At 41.4% G+C, this 22242-nt stretch overlaps 1 protein-coding gene across 3 annotated transcripts in view; it reads left to right on the top strand.

The window, feature by feature from the left end:
• Window positions 1-22242, top strand: part of wwox (WW domain containing oxidoreductase) — a 122343-nt gene that overhangs the window by 74233 nt on the left and 25868 nt on the right. Inside the window, exon 9 of one of the 3 annotated variants that reach the window (XM_026310655.1) lies at window positions 5649-5738. The exons of 1 other annotated variant lie outside the window; for it this stretch is intronic. In XM_026310655.1, the coding sequence (XP_026166440.1) occupies window positions 5649-5723 (75 nt within the window). In that variant the 3' untranslated portion in view covers window positions 5724-5738. Of the gene's footprint in view, window positions 1-2830; window positions 3070-5648; window positions 5739-22242 lie in introns of those variants that run through there. One more of the 3 variants, XM_026310654.1, reaches the window with a different exon arrangement.

Genomic DNA, 22242 nt, shown 5'->3' with positions numbered 1-22242 from the left:
CTTTAATGCAAAACATAAGGAATACAACTGATAGATGAAATCATAATTTGGATTTTCTACTTGTGTCTGTCACCTCAAAGTCACTCCTCGGTTTGTCTTTCCCTTTTGTTCTGAAGACGTAATGTCGGTTCTTCCGTGACTTCTTTCAAATGGGCACTAGAATCATCACGCAGCCATTGACTGTAATGGAATGTGACGATTAGCGTTCTCGTCACTCGTCTAATGGGCCTGACTCCTCTGTTGGGGCCTGTTGGAGGTGCATTGTGGGATAGCCTAAATGATAGTTGCCGCACAGTGGATGGGTGTGAAGACGGGGCTAAGCGTCTCCCGTCTCCTTTTAGCATCTTCTGTCTTTTTCCTCATTTCTCATGGAGGAGCGCAGACTCTTACAGAATAAAAAAACCTGTGTTTCTAAATGTCAACTCCTTCTGGTGGCTAGTGGATTATGTTCTAACTGGTGTGTTAGAGCAGCAGGTAGGGATAAAATACAACCCTGAGGGGGGACCTGTAAGCACAGCCCTTCACAGACAGAAAAACTGTGTAGTCCCCATTGGTACATAGAAATATAAGAAGGAAGAAAAGGTTAAAGGGAACAGGAGTGAGATGGTGTCAAGTGCCATGTTTTGGACAAAAAAGCCTAATATCTGCACTTTGTAGGTAAATTTGTTATTTTTACATGTAAAATTCCCCACCAAGGACACCTGGCAACAACAATAACAACTGGTTTGTGCTCGTCACTCTGTCTTTCCAAAGCCAAACACATCTTTGTCGATCTGGTTGGCCTTGGTGCCTCTTGACAGTGGTGGTTAGGCGGATGCCCCCCTATCTCCCAGCTCGATGCACCAGCTTCACTGGAACAGATTAAATGAACACAATGATTCTTTAATCAGATAACCCACGCTCCGAATAGATTAACCTTCCTAACACAGGTTCTCTTCCCTCTCTCTTCGTCTGCTCTTCTTCTTTCTCCTCAATCAGAGAGAGAATGGAGGTCCAAACTTTAATCTTCATTACCTGCTTTGATTTCTCTGCTAAAGGAAGAAATGCATAATTTACATCCTTTGAAGTAGCTCCACTATTACTGACAACATGTTACCTTTAATCTTAAGAGCCCTGGAACATTAAATATTTAGTCATTTACCGAACAAAGGAGGACCGAGGCGATGCCTTCCTACCTCTTTGACTTTCACTGTCATGTGCACTCAATGTCCCCGGTAAGAAGCAATTAATTTTGGAAGGGAGAAACAGCTTTTACTGAAGTGCAGGTAACTTCAAGTTGTTTTCACACTTTTTCCTTGTTATTTAATCTTGCCGAGAAGAGAGAGCTTTAAAGTAAAGTGCTACCGTTTGCAGAACTGGGTATGGGTGACCGGAAGGCTAACAAGTTAGTGCCAGTCTGTCTCTCTGTCTGATTTGTCACTTTTTAGGCCCATCCTGTTCAGCCTTGTCTATACTTCAAGCGATAGCGGATGCATTGCTAATTCCTCTGATCCTGATGATCTTTTCCCTCTTGTTCCATCACACAAAATTCACAATGTTGCAACTATGTCCTGTGTATGAATGAAAGTGCTTGAATGCTCATGCCACCTCGATACTTAGGTCTCTTCCTGGAAGTGTGTTCCTGTCCCCATGTGCTTTGCTAAATAAAACAAGTAAATAATCGTTGCCCAGACTTATATATTTCTTTAGCAGAAAGCAGAATTACACATTTAAAATTGTCTTTTTCATTCCTGTGCTTTTAGAACTACATTAACACAGTTTAAACATCCAGAAATTAGTGACAAAATATAAAACTGCAACATTTAATTGAACATCACTGATTTCTGTTTCTGGATGCTTTGATAAACTTCCTCATTTTTCAATTGTGTAAAGGAGCGACTGCACTAACTGTGTTTTCCAATTCCTTGTTGGGCTCTCTAAAGGAAAATTAGACAATTATCCAGACTCATAATGTTGTTCCACCCTCCAACTCCCTCCTCCACTCCTCCACTCTTTCCGCGTCTGCTCCCCCTCTCCACCTTTTATGATTAATTACTCTGTGAACATCATATGCCAATTGACCAGAAACATAAGTGTGGGACTACGTAATTGTGCGTCTCTGTTAATGAGCGTTGATATATGCTTACAGTAGTTGCTCAATCCCTCTCTGTTGTTGCTCTCCCTCACTCTTACACACATATACACACAGTGTGTGTATTTACAAGAATATGTACACATGAAGACACACACACGAAGGCAGGGTGTATAGATTACCATAGTAATACCCACTGAGTAGCTTAGGGCTGCTGACTGATGGTCTTATGGAGCACCTCTGTCTGCCACTTGGTCAGTGAAATTAATATCCACTCCAGTCTAAGCTGGGCTCTGAGGCTGGAGTTGCTAGTAGGAACTGTGAGCTGTAGCCCGAGGCAAAGATCTACCTAACTTCCCCTCTGAGCTCTAAGCTCCGGCAGCCACAGGAGACACTGCTGCGACTAAAGTCATTAAGATATAGGCCCACCTCTTTCTCCCACCGTCTTTCTTCTTTGCTTCCCTCCCTCTCTCATTCCTTCAAACATCTCCACGAGGGCCTGCAGGAATAGAAATGCTCTATTGATCAGAATAAACAGTGGAATAATCTTTAGTAATCAGCCTAGGCCCCAGCTTTATTAACAATTGATGTGGTTGGAGTGATCAAGAATAGCACGACTAAGGTGGACTGTTGTGTATGTTTATGTGTGTTTGTTGGTTTAAACATGAGAATGGTTTGTTTGTGTTTTGTTTTGTTTTTTTGTACACAATCTGTGTTTGTCTTGACAACTCAAGTCACACGGTCTATCTCCATCTATAGGGCCCCATCTCTGCGCCCTGTAAAGGATTTAATGTTTGCTGTCCTGGAGCCTGCCGTGTACATAAATACTCATATGGAAGCTTATGGTCTTACTAAAGCATCAACATTGATAAGCAAAGTGTGAAACTAAGACTTCACACATTTAGGAGTAACCTGAAAGCCTGGACAGCTGATTTCTTGCCTCTCTCTCCCCTAACCATTGTACTTGAACTTGACATATCACTGCCTAATTTTTCGGTATCAAGCCTCTTGCCCTTTCGGCTCGTAGCACATCACACTTTGTCTCGTTGCTAAGAGTTTATGTGTGTTTGTGTGCGGGCCCATGCACAGCCACCCCTGGGCAGGGCATTTTTCTCCTTTCAATATGACATTGATTTCCTGTATGACTTCATCAGACTAATACCTGCTTTGCCTCCTTCTACACAGTCCCTCTCTCTCTCAAACACACGCACACACACACACACACACACACACATAGATGTCCATAATGCCAGCGTTTCCTCCCAGCAATCAGTCAATGCAGCTTGTCTTTGGATCAATGGCTTCTATGAGCAGACTTCAACACTGGAAATGGAAAATGGACCATTGAGAAAAGCTGAGCATATAACATAACAAGCAGTTAGGCTGTCACTCCGGAGAGAGCATCATGAAGAAAACTTGACACATCTGGATTTATCTTTGCATTATATGTATTCTCATGAGATATTATTTGCATTGCATCATCTCACGATGATATGAAAAAACCAACATAATCTCTGTAGATATTTCACTGCAAAGACCTTTAACAAGACAGATCCCCCCCAAAATAACATATGACAACAAAGAGCCATAAAATATCAAAGGAGTTTGGGGAAAAAAACTCATATCATAAACCTTCCTGCAGAGCCAATACCAAGGGAATCTCAGGGTCATCAGATCAAGGCTTTTTGGGCTGTTTAAAAGAGCTTGCTAGTCGGTGCATTAACCCCACAAACACATAGCCATGCGGCATGTGCAGACACATGTACAGCCAGCTGGTAATACTTTCCATTTTGAAAGTACAGCCAATACTCTGTGTGATAATACACTCAGTGATTCCTATCAAGCAGTACATGAAGTGTCAGAAAAGGGGGATGACTGGGTAGAGAGAGAAAACTAGTTATTCTTATACTAACATGTAGATTAGAGCCCTGCTATGTTCCCTACATGTAATTGAAGTGAGAAGCTTATCTGGGGAGTCATTAGAGAATATAACCTCCCCAGCATCGCAGGGTGTAATGAATAGTTTGAGTATCTTAAAACATGTGGTTAAAACACACATGCAGGAAAGTGTGTATTAAGTACAAGTTAAGGCATGCACAGTGTAGGTCTGTCTTTGTGTGAGTGTACAGTACATTACCCGACAATGATATAAGGACGAGTCCTACCTGGGAGAACACATGAGGAGACAGAGCAATGTCAGGCTTCAGGTGTTATGAAAGAGCAGGATACCTGGTATTTTTGGCTCCCCAAGGCCCAGAGTGACAGGACAGAGTATCGTGGTGTTACCATAATGTTTGTTTCCAGGCTTCACTTTATTGTAGCAGGCACAGAGACAACACCTGTAGGATCAGACACAAAAGCCCCTGCAGGAATAACCCTCATCTCTCTGTATTTCCTGTCCCTGTTTGTACACAGTTCTCAGATGTGTTTTCTGCCACAGTCACAGATGCCTTTTCTCCCTCTTTATGTCTGTCTTTTTTGCTCATACTGCCTCTTTGTCAGCAGGCCCATGCTTACTCACACACCAGGCCATACAGTATAGATGGGAGTTGTGTTTTCAATACTCTTCTGATGCATAATCTTACTGGCTAAGAGACATTTAGGAAGGGAATCAATTTTAACATAAAATAAAAACAGCTTTTATTGTGTGAATGTAGTTGAGACTACAACTGCAAACAATTGCACCATAAATGAATGTTCTAGCTGGTATTATTCCCATGAATTGACCATTATAATTATGTGGTCATTTTTCTGATCATTTCTGTTGTAGAAATGTTGATTGGGACAGGAAGAACAATCTCTTATGTAGCTTAAAAAATGTTTTTCAGAAGTTTTTTTAGTTAAATAAAATAAAAATGAATCAAACTACTGTAGTCTCTGAATGTAAACACAAGTTGTATGTATAAAGTTCCCAGATGTGTGCATTTTGAGCAATGGAAGAGAAATGCAGATATTTTACTTGAAGTATATTACAAAGAAATTCAATATTTCAGTTAATAATGGTGCAAACAGTAAAATTGTTTATGCAGAATAACCCATTGATAATAAATAATAAAATAAATAATTATTGATACATTAATGTGCAACCATCACTCATGTTGCAGCTGGCAAAGACAGGCATAACTTTAACTCCTTTATCTACAGCTAATTTACTTCATAGTCAACACCAGTGACTTGTATTAATAATCTGAGTCTCCAAAGTAACTAAAGCTATTTCTGTAATGGAATGCAAAGTGAAATATTTCTCAAATACAGTGGAGTAAAAGTAGAAATAGCAAAAGCAATTACTCAAGTACAGTTTGTTTCTGTGCCACTAGGCCCATGAATTAAGTGTTGTCCGTCTGTTTCCTGGGTTGTTTTTTGAGAATTTCAGGCAAAGTGTGTGAAAGCTTTCAGTGCTCAGGCAAACAGACCAGTTTTGCACTAAGTCTCTACAGGTACGGTGTAGTTGCTGTACAGTTTTTGACCTGATGGTGCAGTGGGAGCAGAGTGTACATCAGCCCTTTATGACGCAGCTTGTGTTTTCTGGCTGTAAGTTCAGGTTGTAAAAATTTATCCCCTTTATGTACTTTAACAGGCTTTAATATCGTCTCATAAACCAGCACCAAAAAGGCCACTGAAGCCCTCGCTCCCTCAAATAGATAACACCTGATGAAAGCTCTGCCAGTAGGCTTTCCACATCTCCATCACTGGACTCTCAACTGCGAGGAACTGAAGGGCTGTGAATATGTCAACATGTGAACATGTGAGTGTGACCATAGACAACAAATACACAGAAACTCATAGGGATATTTCCTCAGTGTGTCTGTAACATTAGACAGTGTGTATGTGTGTGTCTCAGCGGAGAGTGTAATCTCTGCTTTCCCTGGCTGTGATGCAGAGGGATGATGTGATGGAAATCTCCTTCAATTTCAATCCACCGTTGGCACATCAAAGCCTGCTGCTGCTGAAATAACAGAAATAATTAGACACAAACGCTTCTTTTAAATAAAAGTATTAATTAATTTCTTCTCTTAGTTAAGCTGAGATGCCCTGTGTCCTGTGATTTGTGTGTGTGCAGATGGAAGTACATTTCTTTGGTAATTTATGAATGAGGAGTCAGAGGCTTTTGCTCTTCTCTATCTCCTTCTCTTTGCGTCAGTGTCTTAGCCAGCCCTCATAACAGCTGTCCCATAGAAGACCACGAGCTGTCCACAATGATAACTCAAACTCTAGTACTGTTTATTTCAAGCAATCACTGCAAATGAATGCTGATGCTTTTGTCTTTTGCATGTGTATTTGTGTTGTATTATCCATCTGCATGGGATAAACAGGTATTTATAAATGCAAGTTTAGTTAGGATAAAAGCCTTAAAGTATATGAGTGTGTACAGTGGTGTGAAAAAGTGTTGGCCTCCTTCCTGATTTCTTATTTTTTTGCATGTTACACTTTGTTTCAGATCATCAAATAAATTTAAATATTAATCAAAGATAACACAAGTAAACACATCATGCAGTTTTTAAATGAAGGTTTTTTATTATTAAGGGTCAACAAAATCCAAAACTATATGGCCTTGTGTGAAAAAGTGTTTGCCCCCCCTGTTAAAACATAACTTAACTGTTTATCACACCTGAGTTCAATTCCTCCAGCCACACCCAGGCCTCTGCCACACCTGTTCACAATCAAGAAATCACTTAAATAGGACCTGCCTGACAAAGTGAAGTAGACCAAATGATCTTCAAAAGCTAGACATCATGTCGAGATCCAAAGAAATTCAAAACAAATGAGAAAGAATAATTGAGATCTGTCAGTCTGGAAAAGGTTATAAAGCCATTTCTAAAGCTTTGGGACTGTAGCGAACAACAGTGAGAGCCATTATCTACAAATTGGCAAAAACATGGAACAGTGGAGAACCTTCCCAGGAGTGGCCGGCCGACCAAAATTACCCCAAGAGTGCAGCGAAGACTCATCCAAGACAAAAGACCCCACAACAACATCCAAAGAACTGCAGGCCTCACATGCTTCAGTTAAGGTCACTGTTCATGACTCCACCATAAGAAAGAGACTGGGCAAAAATGGTCTGCATGGCAGAGTTCTAAGATGAAAACCGCTGCTGTGGAAAAAGAACATAAAGGCTCCTCTCAGTTTTGCCAGAAAACACCTTGATGATTCCCAAGACTTTTGGGAAAATACTCTGTGGACTGACGAGACAAAAGCTGAGCTTTTTGGAAGGTGTGTGTCCCATTACGTCTGGTGTAAAAGTAACACTGCATTTCAGAAAAAGAGCATCATACCAACAGTAAAATATGGTGGTGGTAGTGTGATGGTCTGGGGCTGTTTTGCTGCTTCAGGACCTGGAAGCAAATGGAACCATGAATTCTGCTGTCTACCAAAAAATCCTGAAGGAGAATGTCCGGCCATCTGTTCGTGACCTCAAGCTGAAGCGAACTTGGGTTCTGCAGCAGGACAATGATCCAAAACACACCAGCAAGTCCACCTCTGAATGGCTGAAGAAAAACAAAATGAAGACTTTGGAGTGGCCTAGTCAAAGTCCTGACCTGAATCCGATCGAGATGCTGTGGCATGACCTTAAAAAGGTGGTTCATGCTCGACAACCCTCCAGTGTGGCTGAATTACAACAATTCTGCAAAGATGAGTGGGCCAAAATTCCTCCACAGCTCTGTAACAGACTCATTACAAGTTATCTCAAACGCTTGATTGCAGTTGTTGCTGCTAAGGGTGGCCCGACCAGTTATTAGGTTTAGGTTTAGGGGGCAAACACTTTTTCACCCAGGGCCATGTAGTTTTGGATTTTGTTTTCCCTTAGTAATAAAAACCTTCATTTAAAAACTGCATGATGTGTTTACTTGTGTTATCTTTGACTAATATTTAAATTTGTTTGATCTGAAACATTAAAGTGTGAGTAACATGCAAAAAAATAAGAAATCAGGAAGGGGACCAACACTTTTTCACACCACTGTATGTATTTGTTTGGATGGTATTTTTATTCATCCTTTGCATACACACTACTTGTTTTGTGCTTTGTTTATTTTTTTTAAATTGATCACTTTTATATTTTGCCTTTTATTACAAAAGAGGTGAACTTTCTGACTGCCATCAGCATATTTAGTGCACCCAGCAGGCTCCTGCAAAGAGAGCCCTGCTTCTAGAGTCTTCACAGTATATATGTGTGTGTGTGTGTGTGTGTATACATTAGCCCAAGGTATACATTAATGTAAAACAATTTTAAAATGATTTTGGTTGTGCTTTGGTTACAGGAATTAAAATAATCTAAATTCTATTAAAGTCAAAATAATCTCGTCTGTTCAGTACTTAATATTCTAGATTACAGTCTGTCTGTAGAGGTGACCTCCTCCTCCTCCTTTCATCTCTGTCTGACAACACTCACTGACTGGGGAGTACAGACAAACCAAGCTGAGCCTAATTACAACAAGCACTTAAATCTGCTTCTGCACCCCCCAACACCAGTGTTTTATTAGAGCAAGCATTTACATCAGCCTCTACCCTGGCGTTAATAGATCTAAGGCTTCTTACATCATTCAAGATACAGTACGTGCCCATGCGTACGTCTGTTCGCTCATCTTTACTTAGCAGGTCAGGGATACTTTACTTTGCTTACACTTTGCAGACTTTGAAAAGTGATCAGATGAGCAAAAAGTCGATTATAAAATATGTGCAAATACTATATGTAAACTGAGTAGATAAAATAAATCCTTTAATCTGTGTAAAAAAGTGACGCTTTGGCTCTCTTGAATTCAAGAAATTGAAGAAAATATGAAATTATTTAAATTAAGTGAAGAAACTGCATTCAGCTATGCTGAGATGCTCTTTTGTTAGTTTATAGAGTAAGTTTTCTTCAGAGGGCAGGAGTCATTTTTAATGCCTTAAAATTTTGATGACACTCTCCTGCTGTTTGTTCTCTATTTTTGCATAACTGTCATTATTATAGCCTCAGATAGCATTTGCTAATAAGATCAAATCAGATACAAAGAACGTCCCACATAAGCTGTATTTCTCAGAAACTGAAGTGGCATTGTGAGACATGACTTTATTTTGTCTGTGCCTCATATTAAAACGTGTGAAGTGCGGGATCTGAGCTGCCAGTCATTTGACAGTAAAGACTTTGTCTTTTGTGAGACAGCCCTCTCCAGTTCCTAAAGCCCTGAGTGTCTCCAGCAGCCCTGGCTCTCTGCTCCTCCGGTCCAGTCTCTGCTGTTTCTTTCATTTACACAGCCAGCGCACAGCGGCCCTGCTCCGGGGAGAGCCGCTGAAACAAGACTTCATCAATTCCAGATGAAACACCAACATTTCCTCCCATTACACCAAAGCACCGCTCCTGCTCGCTCCCCGCGATCTCTCACTGCTCTGCTCTCGGTGTGTGTAATGAGGAATGGGACTGTGTGTGCGCATCTGTGTTTGTGTGTAATGAGGAATAGGAGTGTGTGAGTGTGTGTTGGAGTCAGAGGGAGTTGGACAGTGCTGAGGGGATTGGTCCAGGGAGCAGGTGTGTTTGTTTGATGTCTTCCTACAATAAGAGAGTTGGGGGGGGGTTTCAGCAAAGACTTTCTCCCCTGGATGCCCATCTCACTCTCTCTCTCATCACATATGAAGCTTCTGCATAGAGACAGGACTCGGGCATTTAAGAATCTTTACTCAGTTGCTCAAATGTAGATTTACTTTAATTCCATCATCATAATGAAGTACAGTCAAAGACAAAGTGACAAAAAATTACGGTTTACAGTGCAAGTTGAGGATTTCCTGCACTGAAATAAAACATTTATCTCCACGGACAAAGAACAGAAACACTCCTTCACGTACCACGTGCAATATGGTCAGTGAGTGTGCCGTGGTTTAGGTCCACCAAAGAAATTGATCATCAAGTTCTGGGTGGCTTATCCCTTGGATAAACGTGACTGGCACACGGAGACGGAGACCTGTCTGTATATTGCATATTTGTCGGCACACACATTTGTTGACTGCATGTGTTTGTTTTACAGTCCATTTGCAAAGGTTTTCTGAACTTGCTATGTGTTGGACAACAGTTTACACCAAGGGAAAAACAATATAGTTTAACAGTTAAATGTAACAGTGATAACTATATAATACAACGGATCAAATGAAATGAATTCTTAGTATTTAGGTTAATGTTGGTAAAGAACTAGCTATAATGATCTGATTCACACTTACACTTTATAGAAGCTGCAGTACAGAAAGAAGTGATTATTGGTCTCTACCTCCTGTCTGAGTCTGCCAGTGTCAACCAGCCTCAGTGTCCAGGCTGTGATCATACCCTTAGATTATGTCTTTCTCAGTTTTTGGCCATTCATGATGCTAGGACGATTTTGGTCTTGGGATGGTTTATATGGTGCTTCTCTCTCTAGTTTGCCCTCTTTCTCCTTTCTAAAAGTGTCACAATCATAGCTGCTGTATCGTTGATAATGAATTTGACATGTTTTCATATTCTTCCAATCTGGAGTCAGTCAGCCCTGACACAAGAGCAGAGCAGAGGTTGGGAGAGAGCTTAATTTCAGATCAACACGCTCACCTCTCTCCTGGTGCATTACTTCAGCTGACTGACTGACTGTATGACTGCTCAGGACCTGCAACTCTCTGGAGCAATCACAGTCCGACCTACTGTCTTTATTGTGTCTGAGTATGGTGGAGTAGGGAAGCAACAAGCTTAGTGTGGCCTCAGGAAAGGTAGCATGTAATGCAGGAGGGCAGAGGTTGATACTGGGGAAGAATGGGCAGCAGGGGGAAGGGGAGAGTAGGGTTTCTTATTTGTTTAATATCTTTATCTTAATCTCTGCCCTCGGGACACAAAGGCGAATTCATCCGGAAAACTGGATTATCTCACTTAGTTGAGTCAAACACACATTGGCCTGCACTCTTGTGTCAGTGTGTGTGAGAAAGAGTGGGAGAGGGAATGAGATGTATGAGGATGAGTGCGTTTTTATTTCAAGCTTATGTGGATCTTCTTTTTTTTAAGTTGGCAGATTTTCACACTAATAAAGCTTTCCCTGCTGAAGATTTGACTGTGGATCATTTTTAACCAGGCTAATTCTTCAGCAGAATTTGTTTCACAAAGCTCAGGTCACGTCAAGATTTGGTTTGCTTTAAATATATTTGCATAAATGTTAGAAAATCATGGATGCAACATCCTTAATGCCACCGCCCATTTCTTTTTGAATGTATGCTTGGAATTTGAAGACTTTGTGACTTGGTGGCATCAAACACCGCCTTTGGTTATAGTAGCTTGAGAACCCAGTGAGCCAGAAAACACCCCCAAACATCCATACATTCATCATCTACTACTTATCCTCCCCCCCTGTCTCAGCTGGGTACCCCCAAACCTACATTCTTAAAATCTAGCTGATATTAGAGAATTTGCATCTTAACACCTTCACACTAACTTCAACAGACTTTAGCAACTTGTGGTATAGAGGGCTTTACTGGTCCATGGATAACCCTCACATCCCAAAATGTGCTGGACTCACTTTAAAGTTGCTGCTGGAGTTTTGACCTTTTCAGACTATCCAACTTTTCCATGCTCCTTGGAGGCACAGTGGGTGATGTTGTGCCAGAAATCCCCAGTCTGCTCCTACAGTGGCGTCAGCACCCAGGTCGGGTGGCTGCCTCTTGTTCAATTCAATTCAATTTTATTTGTATAGCGCCAAATCACAATACAAATCATCTCAAGGCACTTTACAAAAACTAAAACTAAAAACCCAACAAATCCCTTATGAGCAAGCACTTGGCGACAGTGGAGAGGAAAAACTCCCTTTAACAGAAGAAAAAACCTCCAGCAGAACCGGGCTCAGTTTGGGCGGCCATCTGCCTCGACCGGTTGGGGTGAGTGGATAGAGCAGAGAGAAAAGAACAGCAACAATAAACAACAAATAGACACTGCAGGTTGGTGGGGCCAGTAACTGCACATCAGTGATATACAGCTCCAGGACCAGGGACACCTGCAGAAGGTACAGAGAGAACAGAGAGAGAGGGAGAGAGCACAAACTAGGGGAGAGAGAGAGCACAAGGTTAGTGACATTCAATGGTGGAATATACATGAGGTGGGAGGAGAGAAGAGAGGGGGGGGTGTTAGGGAGCTCGGTGCACCGATGGTCCTCGGGCAGTCTAGGCCTATAGCAGAATAACTAAGGGATGGTTCAGGGTTACCTGAAGCCAGCCCTAACTATATGCTTTGTCAAAGAGGAAGGTTTTAAGTCTAGCCTTAAAAGTACAGAGAGTGTCTGCCTCCTGAACCCAGACTGGGAGCTGGTTCCACGGGAGAGGAGCTTGATAACTAAAGGCTCTGCCTCCCATTCTGCTTTTGGAAACTCTGGGAACCACAAGTAGACCTGCACTCTGAGAGCAAAGTGGTCTACTGGGATAATATGGTACTATGAGGTCTTTAAGGTATGAAGCTTGAACATGAAGGGATTTGTATGTGAGAAGAAGGATTTTAAATTCTATTCTATATTTTACAGGGAGCCAATGAAGAGAAGCTAATATAGGAGAAATATGATCTCTCTTGCTAGTTCCTGTCAGGACTCTGGCTGCAGCATTCTGGATTAACTGGAGGCTTTTTATGGAGATTGTGGTTGTTTTACACAGAATGAGTTATAAAGTGGAGGTTAGGTCTTACGTCTGTTTGGTTTCATAGTAGAATTTTAACAGGTGGTCAAAGGATCACTTAAATGTGTTGGGCTAAAGAATGCATGGTATGGGGGTTTTAGTGTTTTAGTGTTTTAGATGCCTGTAAATAACTGCCAATTGTTTTAGTACTGTTAGAGGCCTGAAGATGAAGGACACCTGAAAAAGCATTTGGGGTCTTTCCAAGATGAGTCCACCCCCTCCAGCTATATAAACCTGAATTTTAGTGGAAGAAGTCAGAGAGCTCTGTAGAAGTCTTCTCTTCATGCACATAAATTAAACTGAGATGATTCATCACACTTGTGTTTGTTCTCCACAATTAGCAACTCTCACAACCGAGAAGAAAATTCCATGACAAGATACTGGGACATCCAGATAGTAGTAATGAGTTACACTAATCTAGCCTTGAGGTAACAAATGCATGGACTAGTTTTTCTGCATCATTTTGAGACGGGACGTTCCTAATTTTGGCAATGTTGATAGAGGGGCAGTTCTAGAGATTTGTTGTTCAGGCCCTTTAGTGTAGGGACTTGGAAATCCAACTCAGTGGTTGAAGAAGGATTATGATTTGAGTTTGACAATAATGTTAATTTATCTCTGTAATAATTCCACCTATGTAACCTCAGTGAACATATGGCGACACAGAGTTAAAAGCATTCATAGCTCTTTTCATGTAATAACTCATCCTTTAGTTATTAGGTTTCATGTCCAAACTAACAAAACACACACCACTTTGGCTCCCATAGGATTACACTGAGTTTGACATTATATTCAATGGATGTGTTTTACATAGATATAATCATTCATATTTGCATTGCTTTCACTTTAATTGGCCCTCTTTCCACATTTGCCAAGATGCCACCCCCTGCCCTCATCCTTCCTCCGTGCTGCCTCACAATTTCCTTCCCCTTCCTACCACCCGGCTTCGCTCTCAACTTGACCCTAATTGATTGTAATGAGCACAAGCTCTAATATCTCCTCCCAGTATCCCATCTTCCCTGTCTTCTTGCTGCTTTGGTTATTGTATGTGTGTGTGTGTGTGTGTGTGTGTGTGTGTGTGTGTGTGTGTTTGCGTGTGTGTGTGTGTGCGTGTGTGTGTGTGTGTGTGTGTAGCACTGTGGGAGACTTGAATTCCTTCGGTGTCCATACGAGTATTGAGTAGTTGTAGAAGTCTGTATTAGTCAGGACGTTCCCACCAGCCTATGAAAGGCTCAAGTGTTGACCAATTAATACTGTGACATAGTGTGTGTGTGAAATTAAAGTTTGACTCTCCTCTACTAGAGGAGTCTGGCCGTATGGTGATTTTTCCACCAGACTTTGAAATATATTGGTGCCTTTAATCATTTTGTTTTGGATTATTGTTGTTTTGAGCACAGAGCTCTGTGGGTCAGAGCCTTACTGGAAGATGACTTTTTTACTGTCTGTGTGTCAGGATTTGATCATAAGAAAGTGATGTAGTCAGGCAACTGTGTACTTTTTTTCAAAATACAGGATTTATACTGACAGGTTTCTACTACTCAGACTGGATCTTGTATTTTTCTCTTGTGGTCCTCCAATTTGTTGTCTCCTTGCTATCTCTGACTTTTATCATACAAGCTCAAACTTACTGTATCTACATTTCACTTTTTAGACCCATTTTTTCTTTTTGAAAACCATTCATCCAGTTTGTCAGTGTTGCAGCTCTTCTGTTTTTTTAACTGCTGCTAATGGATGACCCCAACATGATTTCACCATGCTAATTCATAACAGCTGCCATTTTCCTTTGCGTTGAAATGCCTATATGATTAAACACCGTGTCAAGGCCAACTATCAATCTACGCCTTCATAATCAGCACTAATGGTATTGAGCAATATATAGCCTAAACAAACTCATGCATGCAGTCAGTATATGCACAGGGCACACATGCACACACAAACTCACAGTCATATTAGTGTGCTGTAGCATTAGCACTGGGTGGTAGAGTTATGGGGGTGTTTTAACGGTGTAGCATATGAGTTTTGACATCCCAGCAATGACAAAGTGCAGGGTTTTTAACAGTGAAAGCCCCTTAGATTCTACGCCACACCATTTACATGCATGATAATGTACTCACATTTACTCACTTACAGGATCAATAGTCTCACAATGCATATATCTCTGATATGACATGCAATCACCAAAACAGAGTTCAAAATAATAATCTTCATCTCTTTCTTTACATTATATGGAAGTACACACAAAAGACTGATGTTAAAGTGTTGTTTACATTAAAGTCCAGTGATCATCAAGGTTTCAGATGACGGGTCAATACAGCTGAGAGCTTTCAGCCTCACTTGCAGCCCAACACTGATCCATTGACTTATGGATTAATGGGAACACTGATGCTAGCCCACAGAGAATGTGGTGATAAAAAACAATGCAAGCAGACGTGCACAGAGCCAGATTCAAAACTCCAGACATGGGGGTGTAGGTGATCTCTAAGCTTGTAAGGCAAATCTGCTCAGTGAGAGAGCACAGAAACCCAACAAAGTGACAAAGTAGTGAAATTTTATTGCTTTTATTGTGTCATTCCAATATTATGACAAAATGCACTTTTAATTTCATGCAGTGGAAATCGTTGTGCTGTACATGTAGTTTTTTTTTAAATAACTTGCCTCACAATAGAACCAGATTTCAAAAGACAGCATGAGTTGGGGGTGATGGCAGGTTGATGTCAGGGCCCTGCACTCATCATCCATCTGCACAGCAACACACACACACACACTTGTCTATGTCCATATATGTGTGTGTTACAGTTCCGTCCTGGTGAGAGGTGGGCAAGATCGATAAATCTGAATGAGATGTGTGTATTTGTACCCTCCCTTATTACAAACACACACACACACAAACACACACACACACACACACACACACACACACACATATGCATAGATACACACGCAGTCAGTCACCCACCCCTCCCCCTGTCTTCACCTGTCTGTAGAGGTAAACACATGCATTTAAATCAGTTGCGGGGTGCCGAGGTAACAAAGACAAATGATGTTGTATGTAATATTTTTCTATTAACATAAAGTAATATAAAGTGAAGGGCAGTGGTGTATGGAGGGAGTTAGGGGCTAATGTCCCGTATCAGATGTGGACAATGTCAGGGCTGCATACTGAGCAGTCTGTGTCCTTCTCTCCTGCTGTGTATGTGTGTGTTTGAGTGTGTGTGTGTTCTGCTCTTTCAGGAGCCTAGAAAGCGGTGACACACCAAGCTGCCAACGCTTGTATTATTCCCACTGCCTTATTAACCCTTCTGACCTCACCCCTCTCTCCTCACTCTCTTCTTTGCTCACTCAGATGAGCTGAGTGTGTTTCTAAACCAATCTGAGCTCCTCTTCACCCACCTCCTGCTTTGCTGTCACAGCCAACAACACATATTTAACATTTGTCACATTTTGCCCTATCTCCTACTTGTTCTCATTTGCTTTCTTACAGTTTTGCCCCCTCTGTGTGTATACATATTTCTCAGTGTAACAAGTGGTGCAAGGACTCTCTTTACTTTATCCTACATCACTGTCTAATGCATATATCATCGGTGATATACGTATACTGGTTTTATCTAATAGGAAACAAAAAAGCCCAGAAAATCTGAGAAGTTGGTGTCAGTAAATATGTGATTTGATTACTATTTGATCTAAGTCATCAGAATTATAATCATCTAACTTTCTGCATTGATTAATTGACTGATGGTTTAATATTTTGTAGCACAATGTGTCTTAAGTTACTTGAACAACATACAGTTGCTCATCAGTGTTAGCCAAATATCACGGTCTAAGTGGTTGTCACTCATGAACTTTACCTTTTGTTAAGAAGAGATTTTCCTTCTACGACCAAAATGTCATTCATGTCCTCTGTGTGTGTGTGTGTGTGTGTGTGTCTGTGAGTCTGTGACTCCACACCCATGTATCACTGTGTGGGCCATGATGAATGCGGTACACATTTAGACTGACAGACTGACAGCCACAGTACTGATAACCGATCTAATAGTCATCTCTCTATATGCTGTTGCACACCACTACAGAATTAGTCCAAGTCTACTTGTTGGTGGGTTCCCCCTGTGTTGTCAGCCTTATTTTGAGAGTGTGTGTGTCTGTATGTATGTGTGTGTGTGTGTGTGTCCTCCCTTTCATTATTATCCACCTTATGCTGTGCTGTGGAGGAATATATGCTGCAGAAATAGAGAGCTGGTCTAGTTGAGCCTGGTGGGTGTATGGATTGGATCCACTGTAATCTACTGTAAGACATTACTATCTCAGAGAGGCTCACAGAACGCCAACGCAGCCCTTATTCATACACACACACACACACACACATGCACACGAGTTCCACTAATACAAGGGGATTTCAGGGGACGTGAGTGAATAGTTTCAGGTCACCACCTAGATTCCAGTAGCAGGATGCTGCATCAGCGGGAAATGGAGTGAGGATGTGATCTGAACAGCTTTCACTGTCCTTAACTCTGATGTCTGTCCCACACAAATTCATATATACACAAATACATGTAAACACATAGGCCTCACAGCAAAATGTGTTTTCCTGGTATTCTTATGTATGTATGTCAGTGGTGAATCGTCTTACTCGTCTCCTGAGACATCATCACAGACACATCGAAAGAAGAAGCATTGATATTAATTCGATCTCCACTAAAAAGTAGCATGGCTGCATTGCTACATCAGAAGTGGAGCGATATGTGTTTTAGGGCTTTCCCTGCCTTTATTGAGCAAGAGTGTCTGGATCAAACATGAATATTCATTCATCAGACTGAGGAGATGTTAGCACAGGGAAGGAAAAATGTCTAGAGGGCACATTCTTTATCGTTTTCACAGACTCTCTCTCCTCACATCTAATACTTCAAGGACGGCAGTTAATTTAAGATCTATTATAAATGATTAATTCAATATTTATGAATATTTTAAACCTCCTATTAAATTACTTTGTATCTGTTTAGCATTACATCTTTCTGGATTTTTTCTGTATATTCTCTCAAAGAGACAAAACTGTTACTATTACTATACACTTTCATCCTCTGAGATGCCTCATGCACCATGTGTTTTTCCTTTGATGTGTTTCACAATTAAACCAATGTTATTTCTGCCATCATCCTGCAGCAGATACAGTTTGTGTACGTGCATGTGTGCAGACAAAAGGATGCATGTGAGTTTGCTCCACTGTGGGTGTTAGTGGAGATAAGAGTGGAGAAAAGTGTCCTTTCTTCCTCTTTCAGGACCATTACCTTTCATTCCAATCACAGACGAGAGCCCAGGGGAGGGGTTGAGGGGCCTTTGGCGGCGGCAGTGTGTATGACTTATCCTACATGATGCATATGAAAATAGTGGGGGAGTAATGTATGTGATTGGTACTGCCATGTTGTAGGGGCAGTGTACCAGTCATTGTTTTTTTAATGGGCACATTAATGACTCCTTAGCCAGGATTTTTCATTTGTTTCCATTAAAAAATGATTAGAATTGAATTAATGTTAGCTAATCAGAGTACACAAACACTTCAGCTGCACTTTAAAGATCATGTAGCTGTGCTTGGATTAGCCATGCATGCTTTATTGATTACAAGTCCAATAGCTTTTGATAAAGTTTGATTTAAATTAAACTTTCCTTAGCCAAGCATTTGGTAATCTTTCCACATACTCATACATAGATACGTGCCTACTAACTTACATAACATACAAGTATTTATACATATCGTCACCCTCTTAAAATAATGTTTTCAAGTTTTTCAGAAAACAGAATAAACTGAGCCAATTGTAGAGTATATGATATTTATTAATCATCTATACCCTCTTAGTCCTAACCAGGGTCCCAGGGATCTGCTGGAGCCTATCCCAGCTCTCTTTGGGTGAAAGGCAGGGGTCCACCCTGGACAGGTCACCCGTCCATCACAGATGAAACATAATTCTATAAAGCCTGCTGTTTCTTCTGAGTTATTTAAAAATGTTACTGGATGAACAAACCTTAAATTTTGAGACAGGTCACTTTAATGGCTCTATGTTTCTACAGGCTCATGTGGTGTTTTCGTGAGGCCTAGTCAGGGATTTACCTTATCTCTGAACTGAATGGACATGTTGCCATTGAAAACATCCACATGGATGGAGCCAGAGCTGCACATGTGTATGTCTGAATTTCTGAATAATAACAAAGTTCAGTTACATGTTTCACAGCGATCTGCTGTAAAGAGGCAGAAACCAATATTCAACACTTTACTTCCTCCTCAGACTTCAGGAGCATCACACAGAACGTGCGACCGACCTCAGAGAAGCTGATGAGTGAAAAGTTTATCAGAAAGCAATAGATCTGGTGGTAGGGTGGTATAGATCCCTCTCCCTACTCCCATCTTTGTGATTATCTGCACCATTGATAGATTACTGATGCCTGAGTGTGTCTTATGAAGATAATGGAATCACTACAATAACTGTACCTCAGATATTTAAAAAGCATCTGGATTTGTGTATTGTGTATATTTGTGTGTGAGTGTGTGTGTGGTGGGGAAGGATTGGGGTTTTGACATCATGTAAGGGTGACACCAATGATGTGTGACTGTGGGCTGGGCAGGTGACAACAGTGAAGGCTGATTTACTAAAAGGACAGGAGAATCAGAGTAGAACCTGACCACACATCCTTCACTCTGTCAGTCAGATAAAACCCTCTCTCTCCCTCTCTGAAAGGTAGAGAAAGACACAGGCCCTCATCTGTCCAGTTTTAGGACAAGGCTTACCTGTCTTTGTCTTTATCTCCATGCCAAAATGTCCTTCTTTCCATGTCATCCTCTGACACAGTTTTTAAACACCTCCATGCCAGAGTCAGGATTATGTAGGACAGCTTCTGTTTCTGTGTGTGTGCATGAATGTGGGTCCACTCATGCTCAGGTGTTTGTGTGTTTCTGTGGGAACTCAACTTTAGATAGGTTTAAATTCCTTCGCTTCTCCATCCTCCTACTGAGCTCATCTGGGATGCCACATGCATGTATGTGTTATCAATACGCCCTTGTGCTATAAGTATCTTAATCAATAGCCATATGATTATCCATGTAGGGGAGGTAGAAATGATTTAAAACAGGGTGAGGGTGACGGATGTTTGCTTTTCACATTGAAGTTATTGTCAATAATTAATGCATGTGATTAATCTGTCAACATGTGGGATGGATGAGAAGGCGTAGTACTGGTCTTCTGAGAGAGAGAGAGATGGTGTGTGTGTGTGTGTGTGTGGGTGTGTGTGTGTGTGTGTGTGTGTGTGTGTGGCCTTGACCCACCCCTGTTATACCTGTGGAGTCGACACTATTTTTTATATATATGATTTGTGGTTTTGCATTTAAATCCTTCATCAGTAATCAGAAAGATAGACACATGCTGCACATACTAAATTGTCGACACAGTCAATAAACTGGACACAATGTCACACATAGGGCTGGAGATTCATTGTCTCATAAAAGATGGCTGTCGAGTTTTTTTTTTATTTTTACTTTCTCGATCAGGCTTAGACAACAATCTTTAGCTTCTATTATTCATTTTTAAAAATGTTGGACACATGAAAACTTTTCAGATGAAGTTGTTTTAAAAAACTATCATACTGTACATAATGAATATTGTGTTTGTATAGTGTAAAAAATATGCATAAGAACCACATTCTCTAGACAACTTTCTTCAGCTTCTTCTCTAACTTACCAAAGTCAAAGAGTAAAATGAGAGAAACATTTAGGGACTCAAGGATCCTTTGCCCCCCATCTTTCTATATCCTTCTTGCACGCACTTTCTCTTTCTATCTGTGTGCGTGCACATGGAGGAGAAGCCTATCTTCCCTGCTATCATTTCCAGAATGACCTCTGCTTTCAGCCTATGATGGATTGTATTGCGCTCATAGACATTAATTTTCCTGAACCAGGCAAAAAAAAAAAGCTTTACTCACAGGAAGAGCATGTTAGTACAAGGGTAATTCCATAAAACAACAACTAAAATACAGCTGAGAGTCAGTGGTATCAGCAGCAAGTCTAAGAGTCTTTACACACCTCCCTCTTCCATCTCCCTCTCATGCCGGTTCTCACTTTAAGTCCTTTTTTCTCTCTGAGGTGCAATCAAGTGTATTTGCTTGTCTCAGTAGTTAGTAGCAGGTATTTACATGCATTCTCCTGTGAGTCTGTCTGTCTGTGTGTGTGTGTGTGTGTATGTGTGTGCAGTGTTCAGGTAAGTTGCAGCTGTTGTCTCAGTGGTGCTGTCTTCTCATTAAGGCAGGTAATGAGCTCAGTCACATCCACCTCTGCAGGTCACACCACGAGAGAGAGCAAGAGAGCAGGAGAGGATTAGAAAGAACAGAGGGAGCGTAGCAGGGAAAAGGTACATGTACTGTGTGCATGAGGGAGAAGGGATGTCTTAATCATGTCACCAACCTGCCTTTCCACTCAACTGCAGCACCTTTGGGTTCCTCCCCTGTTTACACCATCCACTCTGCTCCATATGTTGCAGTAACACTGGCAGAGGATGATGGTGTAGCAGAAGAGGCGATGAGTTGCATCAGAAACAAGTTTTTTTGGCATTGAGGAAGGACAGAGACAGAATGAGGTTGTTGCAAGAAAAGGAAGAAAAGGGTTAAAAGCAAGCAGGAGACTGGAGGGAACGGGGAAGTGTTAAAGAAGAAGGCAAAGGAGTGGAGGAGTGGGGAATAGAGGGAGTGTGTCTTCCCAGGAGTGAGCAGGCTGTCTTGTCGAGTAGTTCATCATTGTGTCCCTAGTGACTGTGTCTGTGGCCTGGCCCCGCTGTAGCTATAATAAGACATAAATAAAGAACAAGACTGCCTTATCTACACTGTGGCCCCCATCTCTCTCTCTCATCCTTTTCCTCTCTCCTCACACTTACAACCTCAGACTGCAGGAGATGGAGAGTTGTGCTTTTAAGGAGTGTTTTCCCACCATGTTCACCAAAGTGATGACCCACGGTCATAATGAACCAGAGCTCACATGCACACACTTTGGTGGAGGCTGCCTGTGTTGACTTCAATACTGAAAATAGCACAGTACACTCCCAGCTAACTATATAGTTACACACAAAGCCCCAGAGCCCTAAACCAAAGATAATATGCAGAAAGATTTCCTCTTAATTCAACTAAGGTGTATATCAATATGTTTCGGACTCACTGCACTTCATTGCCTGGTGGTTAACGCTGTCGCCTCACAGCAAGAAGGCTCCCACACTCTTTTTACCAGTGTCTTCCATGCTGCCACTCAACCTTAAAAGCCTACACCTGGTGAAGCAGCATAGAGGTGGCTGTCCTTCCAGCAGGTTCTCCCATTTGGGTTTTCGGTCACTTCCCTGACCAAGGCCCTTCTTGCCCATTTGGTCAACTCTAGGAAAAGTACAGCTGTATCCAAACATCTTCAATTTCACAGCTAGTAAGGCCAGTGTGCTGCTGAACAGTCAGCACTTTAGAAATGGCTTCATGCTCTTTCCCTGATTTATCCCTTGGCATAGTTTTGTTGCAGATGTCTGCAGTGA

This window comes from Mastacembelus armatus, chromosome 6 (genome assembly GCF_900324485.2).
Source record: "Mastacembelus armatus chromosome 6, fMasArm1.2, whole genome shotgun sequence".
Classification (NCBI taxonomy): domain Eukaryota; kingdom Metazoa; phylum Chordata; class Actinopteri; order Synbranchiformes; family Mastacembelidae; genus Mastacembelus; species Mastacembelus armatus.
This window is presented reverse-complemented; position numbering and strand designations above follow the sequence as displayed.